The sequence below is a fragment of the Malus domestica genome, chromosome 03, assembly GCF_042453785.1.
Source record: "Malus domestica chromosome 03, GDT2T_hap1".
Classification (NCBI taxonomy): Eukaryota; Viridiplantae; Streptophyta; class Magnoliopsida; order Rosales; family Rosaceae; genus Malus; species Malus domestica.
The window spans coordinates 2,171,222-2,194,641 of record NC_091663.1 but is presented as its reverse complement, the minus strand read 5'-3'; the positions used below and the strand labels follow the sequence as shown (position 1 = coordinate 2,194,641).

Here is a 23,420-nt window from a genome sequence, read left to right as displayed (position 1 = left end):
AATCTTGGGGGATGACAGCGAAAGTGTAATAAAAAAGGAAAAATTAAAATCGGAGGTGGTTGGAAAATTGGAATTATTATGGGACTAATTGAGAGCTGTTATAAATTCCAAGTCAACTGATGTAAGTCAATAGTTTTGCAAGATGGCAAATAATAATGTTTTAAAAGGTCAGCCCGTGATTTATTCATAGTAGTTTCTTTTTTTTAGGATCAGAAAGACTCACAAAGTTATTTGAGCCTCCTCTTACCATCCCGTATAATTTATTAGTATTAAGAATCAAATTTATAACGTGTTATGGGAAATACATATCTGAAATTTATACATAATTACTAAATCACCCCGCAGCGGTAGGCAAATAATAATTAGGGTTACTATAGTTGGAGAATTGAAATGTGAGGTGTGAATATTAAAACGTGGAAGCTTTCTTGCCCATGATTCCATCACACATGGGCAGGGAAGGCGGACTGTGATACTTTATCCAAAAAGACATTAAATAATATAAAGAAAAACTAATGAAAATGGCTTGAAAATTTTGAGTTTTAATGATAAGAACAAAATAAAAGGTAAAGTGAATAGTACCAGGATTGACTTTTTAGTGTAAAAATGTGGTTTTTCGTTAAAGTGAACAGTACCGGGTGCTTTTCGTTAAAGTTCCCTAAATATAATGCCACTTCATTTTTTAACCACTGTGACATTCACTAGCTTCAAATAATGTATAAATAAATTATTTTATGCAAATTAAAGTAAACTAATTCACTATATACAACTTTAACTTGGTTTTTTTTTTTTGGTAAACCTTTAACTTGGTTTTATAGTATTAATTAAAGTAAAGAAGTATTTAGTATATTGACTTCCAATTTTAAGGATATGGAGTGTAAATTTTATGAATGATGCGTATTTACCAAGTACATATTTAAAAGTAAACGGATTAAAAGTGTTCTCTGACAACTTAATGATTTGTTAATTGCGTTTTACAAAAATACTTAAAAGGTCTTATGAGTCGTATAAACGGTAAGCACCTAAAACTTTCTTTCGAAAGCACTTCGAAGAGTATCTACATACCGAACTTAAATTTTTTTACATGCAATCGGTATTCTTCCAACAAAACACTTCTAACCAAAGCATTTCCTATAAAAGTAATTTCAAACAAGCCTAGCTAGTGTTAAGGTTGGTCATTAGATTATTATTATTATTATTATTGAACTCGTCATTTACGAGATTTGAATTTAAAACTTTTCATTTATTAGTGAAGAAAAATATCATTAGACTGTAGTATTAAGTAACAGCTATTCAGATTTATATTTACCAATCTGCCATGATGGTCACCATCAACAAGATAAATTAAAAGGGCTATAATTTGAAAAATAGCATGCACATCGTATATCGTGCGGCCAGTTTTCGTTAGGTAATATTTGTATTTAATTTTAAATATAAAAAGTTAAATGATTTCTGACCACACAATACACGATGAATAACAAAGATGTGAAGATCCTTAGGATCCCCACAATTTGGATCCAGATGGAATTATATCTACCCCTTGGTGCCATTTGGACTTATTACTAATTATTTAAAGGTTTGGATTGAAAGAAACCTTCCCTCGCCGCAACTTGGCTAGACCCCATCCTTCACATACCACGCCAATTTTCTATTTTCGTAAATCAGATAAGAATATCTTTCTGCATTATTTATTGGGACGGATCCATGATATGTTTTTTACACAACCTTTAACACATTTTTTATAAGACTCACTCTCTAATATATTTTAATAGTTCAAATTGTCTATCTTTTAAAACATTATTCATAAATCATTCTTGTAAAAAATTAGATAAATCTAAAATCATTAAGACATTCATTTGTAGTGAAAAAAAATAAACGAATACGGTTATATAAAAAAACCTAAACTCATAGAAACCCTAAACCCTTATCTAACAGTCATATGATTTTAGATTTTGGTGATTTTTGGTAGACATGATATTTGAGGAAAAATCTTAAAGATTAATGGGTCAGATCATTAAAATACATTTCCGAGTGAGCCTCACAAACACTTATGTCAAAAATTGTGTAAAAAAATAATGTTACAGATCCGCTCCTTATTTACGTATACATCCTATTTGTTTCTTTCTTTTTGATCTTTTATTGTTAATTTATTTTTAATTTCTTTAGTTTATGCCTTATACAACCTTTGCAATGTAGAAATAAAGCCACACCGTAGTTTATTTTTCAGTAAACCAATGGTTTGGTTTAAGTTTTTAACGCAGTTTTTGCGGTACACAACCATCTAAATTTGGTTGTAAGCAAAAGAAAAAACAAATACACCGTCCAAATTTGACTAAACAACGTGATTCCTCACTTGTAGAAGTACATAATTTGTTTGACTATCTCATGGAAGTGGGTGGGAGCTTAACGTCCTCAAGCAAGCCCTTGACTTCAGGCATGCTCGAACCAAAACTAGATAATTCACATTCTATCAGCCGAGAAGGGCTAAGAGCGAGGAGTGGTCCACTTGAAGCAATCATCTTACCTATTCGCGCTAAACCAATTCGTAGAAGAAAGCTTCACTAATGCCCAGTCGGGCGCCATAGACTTTAATAAGATGTCCCAATCCCCACAGGTAGCAGTGGCATCACGACTTCAAGCCAAATCTACTAGAGGTCGATCTCTTAGAGGGCCGAGCGGCGAAGTTCGGTTTTTGAATAAAAGATATGACTACACTAACGAGAATCGAACCTAAGAACTCTCACTTATAAGTGAAGAGGAATACAACTAAACCGTAGTAATAAGTAGCATAGAAGTACATAATACCAGATACAAACAAACGAATTAAGCATCTTTAAGTGTATGAGTGTACGTAAGCGTGAAACTGTGACTATTTTTAGTGCTCTTTTGTTATTATCATGCAACAATGGGTGGGGAAAAAGGATTAGGATTCTCTCCCTTCCTTTTTCCATCCCCTTGCATCCCCCTCCTCTCACATTATCTTATTTTACCTTTCTCTTGCTATAAAAAATTAATATAAGATATTGACATGATTTAATCGTGATCATTCAATTAGGAGGGAAAGGAAGAGAAGGAAAAAAAAAAAAAAGGGAGTGAAACGACATCTGGCCGGACTATACTCAGCAACTTCCCTTAAACGATAACTTCTGCTGCGCCAAAATGGACAGTTTTAAGAAACTCTGCTTTGGACCATTGAAGATGCTCTAATAAGAGACAAAAATGTCAACTCCATCCCTCACTGTCTAGACAAATCTTCACGACACAATTGAACACAGGAGAGGAGAAAAATAAATAACGGAAAGGGATTTGAAAATAAACGTTTTCAACCCTTTAAAAACCTTTATATTATATTCATGACACAGTTGAAGAAAAGAGAGGAGGAAATTTAATAACGGAAAGGGATTTGAAAATAATCGCTTTCGAATAAAGATCTTCTTTATAAGGATCTCGGAGATCCTGGATCTGAAAATTCTGAGGATTATCAAATCGTATCCATTCATCATACATCGTGTGGTTAATTTTCGTCAAGTACTGTTCATATATAATTTTAAATAAAATTATTTAAAATAATTTATAACCGTATGATGTACAATAAACATACATAATTTGAGAATCTCTATAATCTTCACAAAAATGATAGGATCCTCATTCATCGTTTTCAACCCTTTGAAAACCTCTATATTAATTTTTATTCTCAGATCATAAAGAACAAGGTTAAACTTGGGGATTTGAGCCCTACAGAAGAGGGTTGGTATTTTATAAGGTATAAACAAAAAAGTCAAAAGTAACATGTGAATCAACAATCATGATAACCTAGTAAGTAAGAATGAATTTAAACTTTGTACTTCATACAATATGTTTTGGGTTCGATTTATGACGTTAGTTAATGACATGATGGGAATCAGGAAAATGTTGAAATGCCTATGAATTTTCCTAACTCTTAAAAACATGGTTCTGGTCCCTTTTTAATCTTTTTTAAAGAAAAAATTGTGGCTCAAAGAAAAAAAAACAAAACATCCAAGTCATTTAATATTTATTATAAACCAAAAAATAAAGGAGTAAAAAGGAATAAGAATCTTTGTGTTTTATATATTGAGATTACGATACGATGGGTCTTGGTCATCCACGCATGACAAATATGATCTTCTATAGAAGTGAGAAAACGAGTGATGTCTGCGGTCCATGTGCCCAATCTCTTTCGAAATTGCTAACAATTCAAAATTTGAAGATTGTTGCCCATGATGGGAATATGGGAATGATTTTGGATTTTTTTTTTCTTGATGCAACTCGAAAATACGAGAAAATTTTATTAAAACAAATGAGAAAGAGTTTGTTCATGACATTATTTAATTAAGTCGGATATACGATCGTATCTCTGAGAAAAGAAGTTTAAATATCTTAAACTTCATTTCAACTAATATCGAAACATTTTGTGATAAACCTTACATATGACGGATTGTGTAGGTGGTAGCTATCAAATTTGGGATAATATTGGTGTTGTTGAAAGTGGGCAATACCCTTCTTTATGATAATTTTACATGGTATCCGAGTCATGGAGTGTGCTCATACTGTACTGCCACGTGATGGGTGGATCCTCTTGGCCCCACGCGATAATGGTGGGTCTTGTGGTCCTGCATGTAGGGTGAGTCCCGTTGGCTCCATATGGTAGTTGATATGTGGATCTCTCACGTGTGACTCACTAACTGGGTCCCACGTAAGTGGATGTGTTGAAATATTACACGTTGACCGTATCTTTGAGAAAATAAGTTTAAATATCCTAACCTCACTCCAACTAATACCAAGCCTTTTGTGATAAAACCTCATAACTGATGGATGTACAAGTGGTAATTATCAAGTTGGGAACAATATCGGTATTATTGAAAGTAAGCCTTCGACCTGTCTCTATGATGATTTTACAGATTCGTATGTAAGAGAGTTGATGAGTTATAAATTCATGCTGACCAGGTATTTACGTCTAAAATTATGTGGTTATGACAAACTTCAAATTTTTGTGTTTTTCAATATAGTTCATAGAAAAAAAAGTTAAGAATTTGTTCCCATTTGAAATAAATGGTTTGCAAGTGCAAAATGTTTGTCAGAGCATTTGATCAGAACATTGTGATCATCGCTTTGTACACGAATTTGAATCTTTTCTCTACAAATTAAAGTAGACTAATTTGTAAACTAAATAATGCGTTACTAATAGAAATGAACATGTTTATCAAAACTTAAATAATAATTCAATTATCAACTTCTATGTCATTTAGTTTTCAAAATTTATTTACAAATTTAATCTCTATAGCATTCTCTAAATAAAATGTCGTATTGTAAAAAGAAATAAATTCACACTTGTTCACACTAGATAGTAACATATACATGACTTTGCAAAAGGCCTAAATCAAGTACAAGTTAAATTGAGATCGAAATATAGATAGTATAGTCAACCCTTGGAGTGTTCACCCTTTCTTGGCATTATTCATCTAGGACAACAATTGATTTCAGACCTTTAGAACAAGGGCCCATGACCATGAGTCCTAGCCGTATCACTTTAAAACGTCTCATTTTCATATAATATAAGAGTGGTGTTGGACTAACTCTGCACAATTTAATATCGAAGTCGACATTTATGAGAATTAAGTTTAAGACCTCATACACTTACTAGCAAGTTGAAAATTATATAACTATACCTAGGGACCATATCGAGACATTAAACAATAATTAAATTGTATTAGCTTGTTCATCAACTCTAATCTGAAAAATTAATGCATAAAGGAAAAGTGATCAAACTCCACCATGTTCTTGATGCAATTCATTTTTTCCCACTTGATGCCTGCTTCTTAGACTAAGAGCCATCCCTGACAACAATTTTTAAACATTCATAAAACATAATACGCGTGAATTGAATCGATTGATCAAGATAGCATGTTCATCTTCTTGCACTCGACATCAAAATACATTACCAAAGTTACCATGTATTATAAATTAAATTAAAATTGTCCCTTTTAATCTCATCTACAACTTTCGGACCCCACTTGTAAAGTTGTAATAATCAAATGCTTTATTCATGAATTTTATATTTTTAGTGATAGAGGATGTCTGAGGTGAGTGTTCTATTTTATGAATATGAATTTGAACAGTATACTTAGAATTCGGATCCTCATTGGATCTTCTTTATGAAAATTCCGGGAATCCGTGAATTATATATGTTCATTGTATATCGTATAGTTAGAAATAATTTTAATATTTTTATTTAAAATTAATTACAAACAATAATTGATAAAAACTGACCTTACAATATACGATGAATAAACACAATTTATAAATTCCCAAAATACTCAACAAAAGAATCCAGAGGAACCTGGCTATACTTACATTGTTGGACGGGCCGTACAACTTAAGGGTTTTCATTATCTTCGATTATTTATTTCTAGTCATACCATTATTGGACTAGTTGGCCATATGCCAGATTCCACTACCAAGAATCTCTCCCCACCCGCCAACCTAGGACCATTTATTTCCTCTCATCTTATTTTTTGGGTCCAAATGTGCAACTGTTACTTAGCAGTTAATAAAAGGCGACATCAAGATTACAATACTTCCCGCTTTGTTACGATCGGGAAGAAGAATATCTATGGTACGTAACTATACTTTTGTTTTACAAAGGAGTTGCTTCCACGATTTGAACTCGTAACATTTCAATCACAAAGAAATAACGTTTCTATTACGCCAAATCTCACCCTCACCAAATAATCAATAATAATAATATGTTATTGAATATTAACAATATTTATTTGATACGAGTATATTGTCATTGAATGCATTGTGGCTAAACAATAAGTTACGTATATTTTTGTATCATTGATATTAGACATGATGATAACGATGTACTTGTGTTATGAAAGTACCGATATCTTAAACATTAGAGCCTAAATATTTACGTATACAATATTGCTTGTTTTGAAAGAGATTTACAGATAAGTTCCTAGTCGTTATCCTTCCAAGTATGAAATGTATTTAATGTTTTGGCAATGTCTCGTTGGACCTTGCTATTTCGGTGGGTCTATGCTTCAGTGCTGCGTAATGTCCCATGCCAGCTTTGATCACGCCTATCTCGAAGTGGGAGCTCTGTCGAGACGGGGCCCTGGCCTACCCTTAGTACAAATTCATGTCGACCTAGTTGATTCACGTGTTATAGCAATCTGAAAGTGTGAATGTGCTACTGATCTTGGTATTTTTTATTTTTTATGAAACTCGGAATCATGTTGTTGTGTGCGCTCTTTCTGATTACAAATGTATGCAAATCATAATTTCAGAAGCACGGGAAGTAAGATTCAGAATGCTCAAAGGCGCTCATACGCAACTAACCTAGATACCCTTATTTAGTGAAAATTGTGTGTCATGTCGGTGCGTACGTTCTTCCTAACTACAAATAAAACTAGAATACGCCCACATACAGCTAACCTTAGTAATCATGTGCGCCCTTTCGTGTTGCAAATGTATGTATGCCCTAATTATCGTAAGCAAAGGCAACACAAGCCAGAAAGTCTGACACGACTGATCTTAAACCTATTCTTTCATGGTTATTATCAGCTATATTTGTATGTGCGTTCTTCTTGATTACAAATGCAAAAAAACCCTAATTATAAAAAGCACGAGAAGTAAAAGTTGAAAAACTTCAAACACCTTCACGAAACGATTGAACTTAGCATTGACAAATTTTTTTATTTAGCCCATTGCTGGTTGTTTGCTACTGGTGAGCAGTGAGCACTGAGAGCGTTATCTGTCAAAACGTTATCCGTCAAAACGTTATCCTTTGTGGCAAAGACAAAGTGGCTGAAGGGATTGAGAAGATATGATGATGCTTTAAATTTTCACCCAATGGAAGCCAGTGATGTTGCATAAGTGTTGGTGAAATAGATTACCGGCTTAAGAAACGATGTCAATGATAACAATGATTGTCCTTACTTCTTGATGATGATCCTGCTTTTCTGAGCCGTCTATTGGTGCTTTGAGTTCGGTGATCTGTCCCTTTGAAAGTTGGAAAGGTTAACTTTTAATTCTTATCTATCTCTTTGCTTCCACCAAGTGGGTGAGCTTGTTTGGGGACTCTCAAAATTTAAGATGGTTCACCATTTCTTTGGATTTTAGCAAAGAGAAACATCATACGTATGGAGATGTGATGCAACCATGACGGTGAGTTTTGAAAGAACAATGCTTAGGTGCACGTTCAGTGTCTCATTGTCTATGCAGTTGTGCTTTTTAGGGTACATATGTTATAATACGAATTGTTCATTTATGTGATCATCATTTAAAGCTCACAATTTTATTAAAAATCAAACGAACTTAATGTTCGTTTACCATGAACGTTTAGTTCTTTAAAATGGTAAAATGATTTTGAAGTTTAATGACTTTTTTTGTTGTTGTTGGGATGATTCTTAGATGGAGATCTAAAAACTAGACAATGGATTTCAATGACTTTTTGCAAGATTGATTATTAGATGAAGATCCAAAAAGTGGTCCGTTTAGATAATTGAACCTCATTGCGGAGTGCCCTGAAGCATTGAATATTTTTTACTATATCACATACACAATGACATTTTCTCTGTTTTGGGCTCCATGTTCAACTCAAAACCCATTTCTCATGCTAGGCCTAAGATGAAAAGACATAACTAATTAGAGAAATTAGATTTCAATATAAAAGCAAGCTCAATTGAATTAACTAGCTCCAAATGATAGAAAAATGAAAAGAATTATTTATCAACAGAACGATTAAAATCTTATAACTGTAATTAAAGTAGTTTAATAACAAATCACACTGTACGTAATGAAACATGACATTCACAAATGCAGGATCTAAAGTTCGGAATAGAAACTGGGATGTGACATTCACAATGAAATAAAAACACATATACAGGATTCCTCGAAAGCATATCTCATTGGACGGGGCAGCCTTTGGCAACTACCCCGGGAGCCGTCGGACACTGGGCCAACGGGCAGTGGTCACTGCCTTCCAGACCCCACCATTGAGGCCCATTGATCCCCTTGGATTGGAGGGAGAAATACATGAGAACTCCTGTGAAGGCAAGGCCAGCATCCAAAGCAGCAGAGAGGATATAGTTATGCCTAGCCCACCAGCCCTTGTGCCTTTTGTACACATAAAAGCTGAAGAAAATACCAACTGTAAACCATGTTATGTAGTGCACTGCTTTAGCCGGCGGCATGTTGCTCGTTGCTCCGAGGATTATGGGCATGTTGATGAGCCTGATCCACTTTTGGTTGGGGAATTTCTTGGAGAGGAACCAAACCGGAACAGGTGCAAGGAGGCCGATGAGGAAGAACCAGTTCATCTCCTTGTAGACACCGTAATTGGTGAACATTCGGAGGGGGCCAATGACCCCCCATATGATCGAAGCATTGTAGAACACATCGTCTCCTGGGCATGTCCATGGACTTCCCTCTGGCAAATTTGATGTATCGCATATGTGCTCAATGGATTCGAGAAGCCACCATGCTGTGCCAAAATATACACCTGAAGCCACCACTGTTCCAACTAGCTGAAGATGCACAAAACGGAAATTATCCAAATCACATTAGTGTGACTATATCATAAATATGAACGAATATTTAAATCGGAAGTAAAATTTGGAGAGATTAAGCAGACAATAAGCTATGTATAAACTAGGGTTTAGTGCGCTTTTATTGTACAAAGGATCAAATGAGTGTAATTAACTAAAAATTCTCTGTGCAAGATGTCCGTCCTTAGTTAAAGGATGGATTTTGTATCATAATGTGTTGATAACACGCCAAAACGTTTTGCTATAATTGACAATTGATCCTTTAATAAAGAATGAAGAACTGTAAGTGTAATTATATCACAAATATGAAAATTAAAACAATTGCTGCTACTATCGACAAATTTTGGTTACCTGTGCAATAAACATTGACTTAGGAGGGATCTTCATGTAGTGACCTAATTTGAAGTCACCAAGAAAAGTGAGTGCTTGTGCCATGCTGATGTATCCATAGGTTTTAAAGGTCACATTAGCAAGAGGCTTCCCTGGGTAAATATACCCAATAACTAGCTCCGTGATCACATTAAGCCCCGGTTGCTGCACAACAAATACAATTAGATGACAAATTGAAACTTATATGAGTCTCTTCGGACGAAATTTGCAACATGTTGATCATACCTGGTTTGTTGTGGCTTGAATAATGCCGATGGGCAAGGTGAAAAATAGGGCAATGCCACAAGCCATTAAAACTCCCCACCACGGAAGTTGGAGCTGTTTTCCAAAACCTTCACAAGTAAAGATGGAAAGGCCAACCATTAAAACAAGGATGAGTTGAAACCACCATTGAGGGACAGAATCATAGTTCTTTTTCATCAGACGGGTATGGATGTCACCGACTTGATCTTTCACGACACTAGCTGTCTTCTTCCACATGTGCCAAATTGACCTGTTCATGTATGAACAAGTTATTAGCTTTGAACAAGAGTAATAATTGATTGTATTGATTTTCACGCTCCTGTTTTCTCCTTCTGCACTCCTCTCATTGTTTTGTCCCTTGATAAGTCTCCTTCAATTTATTCAATCGAATGGCTCACAAAAAGGAGTGCACAGGAAGAAACAAGAGTTCGAAAATCACCTCTCGAAGTTGAAAGTGATGCTGAAAAGAAAAAAGAACTTACTTTCCATGGAAGAGGCCAACATGTGAAATAGTAGCTGTAAGAGTGGCAAAGCTCAAGCCATAACTGAAGGCAAAGAAGGTACTGAGATAGAGTTTACTGTAATTGTTATACGCTTCGAGGTTAATGTTGAAAGTTGTTTCATTCAGAACCCGTGAAATATTAAAGGTCTTGCCCGCGGAGTCGAAAGTGTGAGAGGTGAAGATTGGAAACTTCTTAGCATCATATGCATTGGACCAATAAGAAATGGGGGTAAGAACGTAGAGGATCAAGATGAAACCAACTAACATATTGATGATGGCAAATCCAGGTGTGGCTAAAGGGCTGCCCAAGAAGCCGGCAATTGTGGACCAATCAAAGCCGAAAGAGCCAATGCCAAGGCCACCCATGCCGGAACCAATCTGTTGGGCGGTGATGGAGCTCTTCCATATCAAGCAAACAATGGAGAAAGCAGAGATGGAGGGGAAAAGAAATCCGGGAATAATGTAGTAAGCAAAGCTGCATACGAAAACAGTAAGGAAGAACTGCAGCCTAGTAAGGCCTCCCTTTGGTCTCTTTTCCTTCTCATGCAATGCCCTGCCATCAAGTTATAATTTTTTTCGATAACGATAGAAAATCAAAGAAATGCCATGTGATTGTAAGTGACAATTTTTTTTTTCAATTCTATTATCACACACTGATATGGGTCGTAACTTAACCACATGACAGTGCATGATTGACATGGAATACCAAATAGTTTTCTCAATAAAGATGATTTGGTATGAGAATACCTGAAGAGAGAAACTTGAACTAGATTTGATGGCCACCACATGTAAGGGGAGTCAATAAGGTATTTTCTGAATAAGCCAGCCCATCCATACCCAAGCATCTGAAAGATTTCAAATTTCACAACAAAACAATTACTTGCTGAGCAAGAAATCAAACACACAAAAGAAAACCTAGTCATAAATCAATCAGTGGTGTCAAAACTTACCTGAGTGGTTTGTGCTAACAGGAAGGCTGCTGCAGGATTCTGTGGTCTGTGGTAGAAGGCCTTGACAATCGTGATGATGTGAACTGCATAAACGCCGCCTGCTCCCGAGTTAGCAAATATGGTGATCAACACATGTTCTTTCAGATTGAAGGGCCCCGGATTCATTGTAAACGACCAATTTGTGAATGGAACTCGGAATTTTCTGGTTGGGAGTGTCGCAGCCATCAACTTTCCTAGAGGAAGGACAACAATCTGTGCCGAGACTGAAGAAACGGAGAGCTGATTTGTTCGGAACCCAAAGAATTTGTTGACGAAAGCAAGAATTGCACACGATAAAATCCCAAGAACCCATGTCCGAAACGTCAAGGTTGGCTGTGAAGGGTCATCGGTGATTGGAACAGTTAGCCGAACTTCCTCAATGGGGCAATCATTCACTTCATCATCACCTACATCAACAAATCGAAAGCAGTTCAGATTAAAATTCTAGAATTACTTGGCCCTTCACCATCTATGATGTTAGTCATGAATTTTTCGGACAACTGCACATAGATCTCTACACGCAATAACATATATTAAAATAAAAATTTAGTAAAATAGACGCAAACAAAACCAATTATAAACTTGTTACAAAAAATAAAACTAGAGAGTGACGAAAAGACAATAAGCCGTCCATTTATTGCCACTTTATTGGTGTCCGTTGAGTTCCCTTTTTAATAAAAGTTTGTAGCCTTTTCACTTTATGTATATTCCCAGAAAATTTAAGATTTTTCTGGATAAAAATGCTGACAAAACAAAATAATGTACAGAGATCATAAGGAATACTACTTGGCTAGGGTTACTAACCAATGACGTCAATGTCCGAGTGAGGCTTGCCGGGCAAGTTTGCTTCAGAGACTCCATCGAAGCCGCCCGTCATCTTTCTCTCCGGGCTTCCTCTCTGCTCTCTCTTCCTCTTTTTTTTCGGTTGCAATGTGCTTCAAACCCCTCAATGGCTACAAGAAAATGGAAATGGCACCCTTTATATACAAATGCTTATTATTTATTTTGTTGATTTTCTCTGGTAAACAAACGTGTTAGGGGATGTTTCTTAAATTAGGAAAATGCTATGTGCATGTTTTGGCCTACTAACCATCTGCTGTAGTGCAGATTAGTCAAATATACAGCCATGCATCTAAATTTGGAAAAATAAAATTTTAATCTAACAAAAAACATGTAACGTGTTAATTATTCCTAATCTCTCATTAACTCTGCGAGTAATTAGATTCACATTAGGAATCGAATCGGTACGTTATGAATCTTGCAAGAATTCTGAATCATGTTCAATTTGCTCACCAGGAATTTAGGCTAATTAATATTCATTTCCACATAAAGTGGCAAGAAGAAAAACAGAAAAACAGACAGGAAAAAACAAACAAAATGAACCTAGACTGGTATTGGACCTCAAAATAAAACAGAATCCGAACCGCTTAACCAAAAAAGGGAAGAAAAAAATTGAAAATCGATCCGGGTCTGATATTCTTTTTACCAAAAAAAGAATAAACTTATGCTAATATGGACCTTCTCTGCACACACAGAGTGGTAGATGAGAAATCCAGTTTTGGGGGGATGACAGCTAATTCAATTCAAATAAGTTGTGAAAATATGAAATTATGTGATAAATTTAACCTGTGAGAGAGGTATATATAAAAATAAATAAAATTTTTGAAAAAAAATCAAAGAAATTTCATCTTCCATACATTTATAAGTCCAAATATATGCTGATATATATACCCAGAAAATTGGATTAAAATAAATGAGAAATTAGGTTCTCATCCTTCCTTTTACTACTCCATTGATTAAAATCCTATTCATTTTCAATTTTTTATCAAGATCGTTGGGTATTAATAACATCATTAATTATTTTAATAATAAAATATTTTTTATTTCTAAATATATTCATTTAATGTTAAAAATGTTACAATTAGTATATTTATATTTATGACTAAATTTTTTATCATATATTTTTAGCTTTAGTTTATACCCATTTTTAATTTGCAACCCTTTTTTAATTTATACCAATTTTCTTTTCAGTTTTAATTTGTACCCATATATTAATTTATTTTTGTGCCCATATTTTTTAAAGTTTTATTTATATTTGTACCCATATTTTTTTTTACATTTATTTGTACCCATTTTTTATTTTGCCAAATGTACCCATGCTAATTATATGTACCCATTCATGTAATTTTTTTTCAAAATTTTAATCTTAAAATGTACTCATTCTTAAATATACCAATTTGTTATATGTAAAATGTACCCTTTTTTTATATATAAAATCTATTCAATTTTTTTCTAATCCATTTTTAAACTTATATGGGTACGTTCTTTTTTCTTTGATTTTAAAATGTATCCATATCAAATTTAATCGAAGAAATTTACTAATGTTATTAAGTCTAATATCTTCTTCTTCTTTTTTTGTGATTTTCAAGAATGTACCCATGTTTTGATACAATAATTTTTTGATTAATTTTGATGAATGTACCCATGTTTATACACACACACACAATAGTATATTTATATTTTAATATTTTTAATCCCACAAATTATGGTTTTTTATTTAAAATCTCATTTATATAAACAACTAAAAATTTTAATTTTTAATTTCAGGGACTTCGATCAAAAATTGAAAACCAACAAGGTTTCAATCAAATAATATTCATAACTAGGGACCGCATCCAAAGTCCCTAGCCAGGAACATAAACCTTATCATAATACAAGAAGAAATAATAGAGTGAAAATATAAGAAAAGAGGGGAATAAACCTAATCTCTCTTAAGAAAACAAATGAAATTACAAGAAAAGAGAGGGACGTCAAACCTAAACCCCTCTAAAAAAACTAGAAGGTCCAACACAAACATGCGGTGTTTATTCCACTCCAATTATATTGTAAGACTTTTATTTCTCAAGATTATTACAATGATTTAGAGGAATAGGGAATTTCGAACTCGGGGCGCATGAGTAAAATTGCAATAGTTTATATCGTAAGACTTTTTTTTTTTTTTGAACAAACGATATTATCTACACTAAGGGGTGGGGGAGTAAGCTAAGCCTCACAATGAGCTATTAATAATATGGTTCAAGTTCGTCTTTGGTGAGATCAAACCTAAGACCTCTCACTTACAAGTGAAGAGTCATACCACTAGACAATATACAAAACTTTGAGATGATACTTATACGTTAATAAGGATAATGTATCACTAGGAATGTATAGCTGCTGCAGTCCTGGTACAATTAGTAAACTCAATTAGATATGAATAGTGAATACTAAAGTTTTGATGATAAAGTCTTGTTCGAGTAGAATTACATGATGGGCTACTCAAATTCCACCTCTTTTACTATATGACAAGGGTATGTGGCTATGCTCTCGCATTTTACCTCTTTTACTATGATGTCGTCACAATACAAAGAGAGATGTAGAACTATAGAGATTGTTCAACGGAGGTTCAAATCCACATAAGTGTTTTTTAGTTGATTATGAATTTTAGTCCAACAATTATAACATATATTTGTTTTTTATTAGTGTACTCCATAAATGATATCAAACATATCGTCCACCATTCATAATTTTTTTTCCATATCCATGATATTCTAATTTAATTTTATTATGACAAGGAAACCTAAATGCAGATAGATCACATTGCTTTAAAATAAATTGATTGCAAACTCGTCATTCTTAAGATATTGTTAAACACAATTCTGACTTTTATACCTCCACACTTGAAAGAGCCAGCTGGGGTGGAAGAGCGCCAATCCTCCTTAGAAAATTGCTGATAATTAAGGCACTGACCCAACGTCTTCAATTAGCTTTCAAAGTCTTTGTCCTTGCCCATTTTGCACCTCTCTTCATTAAATCTTGTCTCAAAGCTTAACGTGTAGCATAAGTTTTGGGACATCTGTGGAAAATTGCTGATAAGAAATTGTCGAATATTTAAGCTCTTCGAGTCTAAACGAACAAATGTTGTGTTAGTAACACGGGCAAGTGGCCATGGTGCAGCCACATTTGAATTGCCAGCAGGTAGATGGAGATACATGCATGATCATAGATGGAAGTGTTGTATTTTCTTGAGGTAGATCTGTGATTGCTGAAAATTTTCTTGAGGTAGATCTGTGATTGCTGTAAATTTGAGCCTTTGAAAATGTCAAGCACATCATGGTTCTGAAAGCTCGCAATACAACATAAATAGTTAACTCGTAGGCAGTAATTCAAAGTACAAACCAGAATTACAACGAGACACCAAAATATTGGAGATGGTCCATTGCCTAACAGCTTTCTCATCATTCTAAAGTTTACCAGTACTTTTTATACCTGCAAATAACATCATACATAAATATTTACTCACCACGTGAATTATGACAACAAATCCTGGCAAAAGAAACTACTGTGCAATATATACATGAATATTTCCAATGGTTCTCAAGCAACTACTGTGCAATATATACTTATTTGTATCGTCAGTTGTAACGGACTGGTATGCCTTGCAGATGATACAATCATACAATGTTGCAGCTTTATAATATGGAACCCATCTATTAGCAAGTCAGTGACCCTTTCCAGGGTTCGGTTTTACCCATGGAACCAACCATAGCTAAGGTTTAGTCACTAGCCAAAGGCTCATGGAGCAGTTCTGGTTCAGTTTCCCTTCACAGTGAAATATTTGGAAGAGAAGAAGCAGCTTTTATCAAAGGGGATCTGTAAGACATGTTCTGAAATCACAACAACAAGATATTAGGATCACGAATAAATCAAATCAATATAAAATAGAGATTAACTAATTATATTAAACTTATCAGTGGAATACAGAAGACATTGCAAATTTCTAGGTTGTCTTCTACTTCCAATACTTCAATAATATCTTTCTACTATATGAATAGGGTTTAGCGTATTTGAGAGATTAAGCGTATGCAACCAGGGACTTAACCATAATATCTATATCATTAGGGTTTAATCTTAGTCAGTCTATTATTGGTTGTGAAAGTCAAACTCTATCACTTAAGTGTTTTAAGTCCCACCATGATACTATATCTTTGTAGTGAAATCTGTTGGTACCACACATATTGGGCCTCATACTTTGACACATTGGGCCTCATTACCCAGCCCATAATTATGTAAAGGGAGGAGCCCCTTATTCTATAAAAGGGGACTCCTTCCCCTCACAAATCAGACTCTGGGATACCCCCAAAACATACAAGTCTCAAACAACTCAGAGACAACACTCTCTTCCTCAGGGGGACTCCCCTTGAGCTTGTAATCCCTACATACAGTTACAGAGAAATACAATCAACATCAGTGTGGACGTAGCCCAAACATTGGGGTGAACCATGATACATCTTTGTGTTCTTGGGCATTTGCATGATTCACGGTCGGATTTACGTTGTTCCAAGAGCTTCCGGTTTTGTGCATCAACAAAATCCATCAGATTTTTTAGGTCAATTGCAAAGGATAAGACTCCATAATCCTTATAGATTTTTTAGGTCAATTGCAAAGGATAAGACTCCATAATCCTTATTTCATTAGGACTATCAGATTACTTTAGTTGTTAACAACTCAATAAACAAGTGGCCTACAACATAAGTAATCCAATACATCATTCATTATCATTCACAACCTTACAGGATCTTCATTGGCCTGCAACACAGTAACAAATGAAGATTATTTTACATACATTTTCCCCATACTAGTTTTGAAGACTGTCCTTGTTGAATTTTCACAACGGTGATGAATTTTTCTATCCATTTTTTATGAGCTATCTTCTACTCATCAAGCATATGAGGGAGTTCCATCCAAGTGTCAATGGATATTATTTTGTGTAATTTATGTTTCATGAGTGGGATAAGTTTGTGCGAAAATTGTGTATTTAAACTAAAATGAAATTCGTAGGCTAGGCCGGATGGCCAGGTTAATGTGCGCTATTGTATTCGGGAATTACTTATTGCTACCAACACTCACTTGAATGCGACTGGGACGTCCTGAATTGATAGCCAGATGCCATATATTTCTTTGCATTTAGAAAAATTACACAAACCATATCTCAATTAGAGAAATTGATTCGAGACTGCTAGACAACGTTACCTGTTCAACACACCTTTCAAAAGAATGAGACCCTTTGTATTTAGTCTCATCCAACCCCTCACATTTTTTTTAAAGAGAGACAACTGGTGGCAAACAACAGTTATCCAACCCCTCACATTGGTTTCACACGTTTAAATTGTTGCCCTATATACGAGCCTAAGGTACGTCACTGTAGACTCCCGCATGTATCAAGCGTTGCTATTTTTATTTTTATTTTTAAACAAACGGTATTATCTACACTAAAAGAAATGGGGTGGGCTAAGCCTCACAATGGGCTAGCAATAATGTAGTTTAAATTCGCCTTTAGACTGTAATACCTCTAAACTGTAATACTAAGTGACTTAAGCGTTGCTACTTGTTTTAACTCAATACTACAAGATTAGTTTGAGACGCTGTTCTCGTTTCATGTAAGTCCTCACCGCCTTGTTTGCCAACGAGGCCTTATTATACATGCCTCAAACACAAGGCCAGCCCTTGGTAATTATGAAAGGCCCATTCACATCGTCTCTCTCTCTCTGCAAAACCCTGAACCCCAAATTTTCCCTACTGTCACTCTCTCTCACTAAACCCCAAAACCCTAACTTTAAATTCGATCGCTGAGAACGAAGAGAGAGAGAGAGAGAGAGACATTGAGGGTGGCCGGTGAAGAAGTGAAGGAAGAAACGATGTCGTCCGATGCCGAAGATACGAGGTCGGGTTCAGAGTCTGAAGCATCGGACTCTGCGAAGGCCAACTCCACGCTGGAATTCATAGAGAAGCTCTCAGATGTGCCAATGGGGCGGCTGCCCCCAAACATTGAATTCCAGAGGACACGTGTCGAGTGCAAGGCCGATGCTCCCATTCATGTACAGAATTTTTCACCCAATTTTTTTTCATTTTTCAATTTTTGTTTTATGAAATCTACATTTCCCCATGATTTTGTTTCTGACATATCGATTTTGGAATTTTTTGCTTCTAGTTTGAGAAATTTTGACCCTTTTGAGTAGAAATTTGGGTTCTTTTGGTTGTTGGTTTTTGTTGATGGTCATGTTTGGTTGCTAAGAAAATGTGGGAAAGTGAATTTCTTTATACTTACTGGAGTTTTTTTTTTTTTTTTTCTAATTGGGTTACCTGAACACATAAGCTTGATCCGCGTTCATGCATAGAGGTAAATTTTTCAATGAAGAAAATAATTTTTCTTTGGACCAAGATTGTTTATTTGAAAAGATTATGTGGAAGTGGTTAAACCGAAGCAAGCAATCTGCCAAAGTGGCATAAACCTGCATTCGGCGATATTAGTTATGAGTCGTCTGTTTCATTTTTCCCATACAGTGAGGAAAGGCATCGATGAATTTTTCTTGTTTTTCTTATTTCTTACAGTTTGAAGTTTTGGTGTTTACAGACTGATACTTTTCAGTATAATGGTGCTTATGCATCAATGGGAGTCGATAATAACCTAGTGGATAGCTTCTGTGACAACTTTAAAGTTGAGGTTATTAATCTTACGGAGGATGAGATGGAGTTTGATATGATCGGCATTGATCCAGCACTTGCCAATGCATTCCGGAGAATCCTTATAGCTGAGGTTTGATTAAATTCATGAGTACTTGAGTATGCATGATTAAATTATGCTTCGTCAGTGGTTAATATTGTTTTGAGTTCATATACTAGTTCTATGTTCGTATTCCGTTTTCATGGGCTTATGTATCATCTTCTAGCTGTATCACTCTGTGACATAGTGATTCTTGTTCAAGCATCATGCATGGCATATAAAAAAATAAATAAAATAAAAAAGAACTTGTATTCAGGTATGTAAGTGTTTTAAGTTCAACTTGTTACTTCTATTCAGCTTGAGTAACTTCATGGTTAGTTTCTCATGTTTACTTAAACCGTCTCATATGAGTTTGTGTCTGCTTCTCTTATTTCCTTGAATTAAGGCTACGTATTTTATGCATGGAAGTTTGTATCTACTTTTTGTATGCTATTCGATATTTTTCTCACTGATATGATATACATGGAAGTGTTATGAGAATTGCTATTCAGTTGGCAGTATATGTTACTAACAGTGATCTAAACTTGTTGTATTATACAAGCGCAGGTTCCCACAATGGCTATTGAAAAAGTTCTTATTGCAAACAATACATCAGTAATCCAAGATGAAGTACTTGCTCACAGGTTGGGTCTCATTCCGATCAAGGTTGACCCTAGATTATTTGAATTTACAGGTGATATGGTTTGATATTTCCATTATTTTATATAAAATAAATTTGTATTTGTTTATTTCCTCTACTGAGTTCTTTCCTGTCATATTTTACTTTGTAGAAAATAATACACCAAATGAAAAGAACACCATCGTTTTTAAGCTCCATGTTCGCTGTGAACGAGGGGGGCAGCGTATTTCAGGTATAGTTCTGTGTTTTGTTTTGTTTTTTAGACTATCAGTAAGTTTTATAGACCTATCTTTCTCCAAGACTATTGGTGGGAATTTTCTTTTTGTGATGACTTTGCAACATTTTATGCAGTAAAGTCAAAAGAATTGATTTGGTTGCCAAATGGGAGTGAGTATCCTTTGGAATCGCAAGATACCAAGTCAGAGTCATCCTCAAAACCAAAAACATATACATCATTTACTTGCAGTCAGGATTCCTTGCCAGAATTTTCCGACAATCCAATTTGCCCCACAAGTAGAGACATTACAATTGCTAGACTAGGCCCTGGTCAGGTAAACATGTTTTTTGTTTTGTATTGTTGTGGTCATTGCTCAGAAATCATAAGTGTTTTTTCTCCTCGCTTCGTTCCTTTACCTGCTCAACCAAGATTTCTCTTCCTGTAAGAACAGATGCTAGCACTAATAACAGCTAAGTTGTCCAATCTGCTCATTAAGAGAAATGAATGCAAGTAGGAAAGTAGATATTTATTTATACTTGTTTGAAATGGCAGTATCCTTTGTGTACACTTCTTGTCTTTGACTCAAGACAACATGCACTCCCTGTCGCATGGGTCATCACGCGTAGCTTTGCAAAGCCAGATGTGTCTAAAATTAGTTGAAGTTAGTGGATATTTGTGAAAATTTTGGGAATTTGATATACAGCACTTTTCACTCTGGAACTTAAGCACAGGTCTAAAATTTGATATGTGGATCAATCGACTTCAAATATTGTTTCATTATGCAGCATTGTAGCCAACTACTATCTTATCAATTCAGTATTTATTCTATCTAGGAGTCAGTAATGTTTACTGTTCTTGTGAATTTACTTTTAAGTGATGTTAAATTTACCACTTTTTAGGAAATTGATCTGGAAGCACATGCTGTTAAGGGTATTGGTAAAACACATGCTAAATGGTCTCCAGTTGCCCCTGTTTGGTATAGGATGCTTCCTGAGGTAAGAAGTTGTTTTAGTGATTTTGAAAACACTCTGAAGATTATGTCAAAGTAATCTTAAAGATTTTGATTTCTTATTAGGTTATAATATCACAAGATATTGAAGATGAGATGGCTGAGAAACTTGTGGCAACATGCCCAGTTAAAGTATTTGATATTGAAGATATTGGCAACGGTTAGTCATTACCCTTTTGTGGCATTTATTCTCACTGTTCTAGATACTAGACCGGTTGCAAAATTTATTCCAAAAATGATACAATTTTGTGGGTTTGTCCTGGTATTTGGATTATAAAAACTCTTGTTATATTTGCATGCTTTGAAATACAATTTGTTTGCCTGGTTTTTGTCATTTTTTGGAGTGGCTTGATTTGATGATTTGACCGCTTGGCAGGTAAAAAAAGGGCTACTGTAGCCAGACCACGAGCTTGCACACTGTGCAGGGAGTGCATCAGAGAAGGGAAGGGTTGGGAGAATTCTATTGCTCTGCAGCGTAAGAAGGATCATTTCATTTGTAAGTAATTTCTTTTGTGTTCAAAGTTGGAATTATAAATTCATTTTGCTTTCTCGTTGTTCACGATGCCCTAGAATTGTAGCTTTAGTCCTCATGGCACAAATCTATAAGAATTCAGTTTCAACTCTTTGGTTTGTAATAATCACTTACTCGAGAGCTTTCAGAAGTCGGAACTTTGGATCATTGTCTGATACAAGCTCACTAGACTTCTTTAATATATATGCTTACATCATGTAATAAGAGTGAAGTTGGGTTCATATAGGAAGAAGTTTCAATATAGCACAATTTGTTTCCATCAATGATTTTCAGAGTTCTAACTGTCTCACTCGCTCTCGTGCACACAGTCAAAATTGAATCAACCGGTGTATTACCTCCTGAAGTGCTATTTACTGAAGCTGTGAAGATTTTGGAAGACAAGTGCGATCGTGTTATTTCTGATCTTTCATGATGCTCTGGTATTTGTGTAGAAAGAAAATGAAGCTAGAAAGAACAGTAAAAATATTTGATATCCTGTATGTTTAGATCGCAAATCCACACCCCGATATGTGAAGCGCAATTCTTAATTTGCAGTAAGATGATCAGCTGTTTTCTTCCTCTTTTGTAAGTTTTGGTTTGCCCGTGCAAAGTATATTCTTAAGTAGCTCTGTCCTTCCCCGTGGTATTCTATGGCTGCGGGAAAATTTTCACACTATTTTTCTACTTATGCGCACTTTTGTTTATTTCTGTCTCTTGATTCTCCTTTGTTTTATTCGGTCAAGAGGCTAGAATTCAATTACATATGGCCGCCCATGACGGTGCGACTTGTTCTTATATTTTTCACTTTGAGTGGGGTTTAAGATTGCGAAAACAATGTTTGGGTTCCTACATGTAAAGATCTATTCCTCCTTAACCGCAAACCATTGTCCGACACAAACAAAAACATTGCGAAAACTGTTTGCACACAATGTCGAATTCTGATTTCACGAAGAGGAGTTATCTTACAGGAGAAGTTTGTGGGAAGGATGATTGTAGCAATTAGTGGACATGTTTGTACTCCGTAGAATTGAGATACTCTCTGGATTTCTATGTCCGGAGTTGACGGACCCAGAGATCCGGACCACTCCTTTTAAATCATGTGGTTCTCATTAGTTCATTCCGTTGGCTCATCTCACACAAACTAAGTGTATCTCCGGATCCATGGGCTATGAATACAAAGATCATAGAGGATCTCTACTCCAAGTTTGTGAAAGAGGTGAAGCATCAAATCTTTATTGGAGATAATAGTTGTTGCCTGTTGGGTATTATGTTTTGTAAGACAATGCCAGACAATTTTCTGTTGGAGAGCACGAGAAGCCAACCTTTGTTCCATCTTCAAACTGTTGGCATTAATTAGTTGTTCCTTGTGTCTTCACTTTTTGGTTCCATCATCCAGTACCAATGACCAAATGCCTTTCCAATTATTGTTGTTTCTTTTGTGTGAAGCTCAAACTTCCCGCGCCTCCTTTTATGACAAAACGATATTCCAAACTATTCTTAATCACGAGAAATGGGATTCGGTGTACACTGTCCTAGTCAACTGTTCTCATTCACAGTTAATGGGATTCAAAGTACACTGCCTTAGTTGATTGGCCTAACCCACACCTCCCTTGCCCCCATTCGGAGCATGATCAATGCAAACGGTAGAGTTTGTATGAGCGGAATGTACAATAGTTGGACCGTATATTGTAAGATTACGGGATTGTATATGCTCGAAATGTACTATAGTTGGGCCGTATGTCGTATAAATGAAGCAATTATCTATAGA

At 35.2% G+C, this 23,420-nt stretch overlaps 2 protein-coding genes across 3 annotated transcripts; one reads left to right on the top strand and one right to left on the bottom strand.

Moving 5' to 3' along the window:
* Positions 1–8,747: 8,747 nt before the first annotated feature.
* LOC103447547 (oligopeptide transporter 1-like) lies at positions 8,748–13,295 on the bottom strand. Of its 2 annotated transcripts, none has more exons than XM_070818727.1 (8): positions 13,215–13,295; positions 12,501–12,649; positions 11,658–12,103; positions 11,455–11,552; positions 10,688–11,260; positions 10,188–10,455; positions 9,924–10,106; positions 8,748–9,551 (listed from the first exon to the last, which is right to left on the bottom strand). In XM_070818727.1, exons 2-8 carry the CDS (start codon positions 12,571–12,573, stop codon positions 8,931–8,933), a joined length of 2,262 nt encoding a protein of 753 aa, XP_070674828.1. In that variant the 5' UTR covers positions 12,574–12,649; positions 13,215–13,295; the 3' UTR covers positions 8,748–8,930. The 2 variants fall into 2 exon arrangements, with proteins under 2 accessions (XP_070674828.1, XP_070674829.1); XM_070818728.1 differs by lacking the exon at positions 13,215–13,295 and adding an exon at positions 12,990–13,155.
* Positions 13,296–18,238: 4,943 nt separating this feature from the next.
* Positions 18,239–22,277, top strand: LOC103412574 (uncharacterized). The gene is made up of 9 exons (XM_008351115.4): positions 18,239–18,610; positions 19,147–19,329; positions 19,843–19,969; positions 20,067–20,147; positions 20,267–20,466; positions 21,032–21,127; positions 21,208–21,301; positions 21,518–21,637; positions 21,982–22,277. Exons 1-9 carry the CDS (start codon positions 18,431–18,433, stop codon positions 22,083–22,085), a joined length of 1,185 nt encoding a protein of 394 aa, XP_008349337.3. The 5' UTR covers positions 18,239–18,430; the 3' UTR covers positions 22,086–22,277.
* Positions 22,278–23,420: the final 1,143 nt, after the last annotated feature.

Bases quoted from the DNA above. Each gene is read 5' to 3' on its own strand.
- LOC103447547 (XM_070818727.1), bottom strand. From the start codon at position 12,573: ATGACGGGCGGCTTCGATGGAGTCTCTGAAGCAAACTTGCCCGGCAAG. The intron at 11,261-11,454 runs GTATTCTCATAC...ACTTGATGGCAG, and splicing joins GTTCAAGTTTCTCTCTTCAG to GGCATTGCATGAGAAGGAAA. The intron at 10,456-10,687 runs GTAAGTTCTTTT...ATACATGAACAG, and splicing joins GTTGGCCTCTTCCATGGAAA to GTCAATTTGGCACATGTGGA.
- LOC103412574 (XM_008351115.4), top strand. From the start codon at position 18,431: ATGTCGTCCGATGCCGAAGATACGAGGTCGGGTTCAGAGTCTGAAGCA. The intron at 19,330-19,842 runs GTTTGATTAAAT...ATACAAGCGCAG, and splicing joins GGAGAATCCTTATAGCTGAG to GTTCCCACAATGGCTATTGA. The intron at 19,970-20,066 runs GTGATATGGTTT...TTTACTTTGTAG, and splicing joins TAGATTATTTGAATTTACAG to AAAATAATACACCAAATGAA.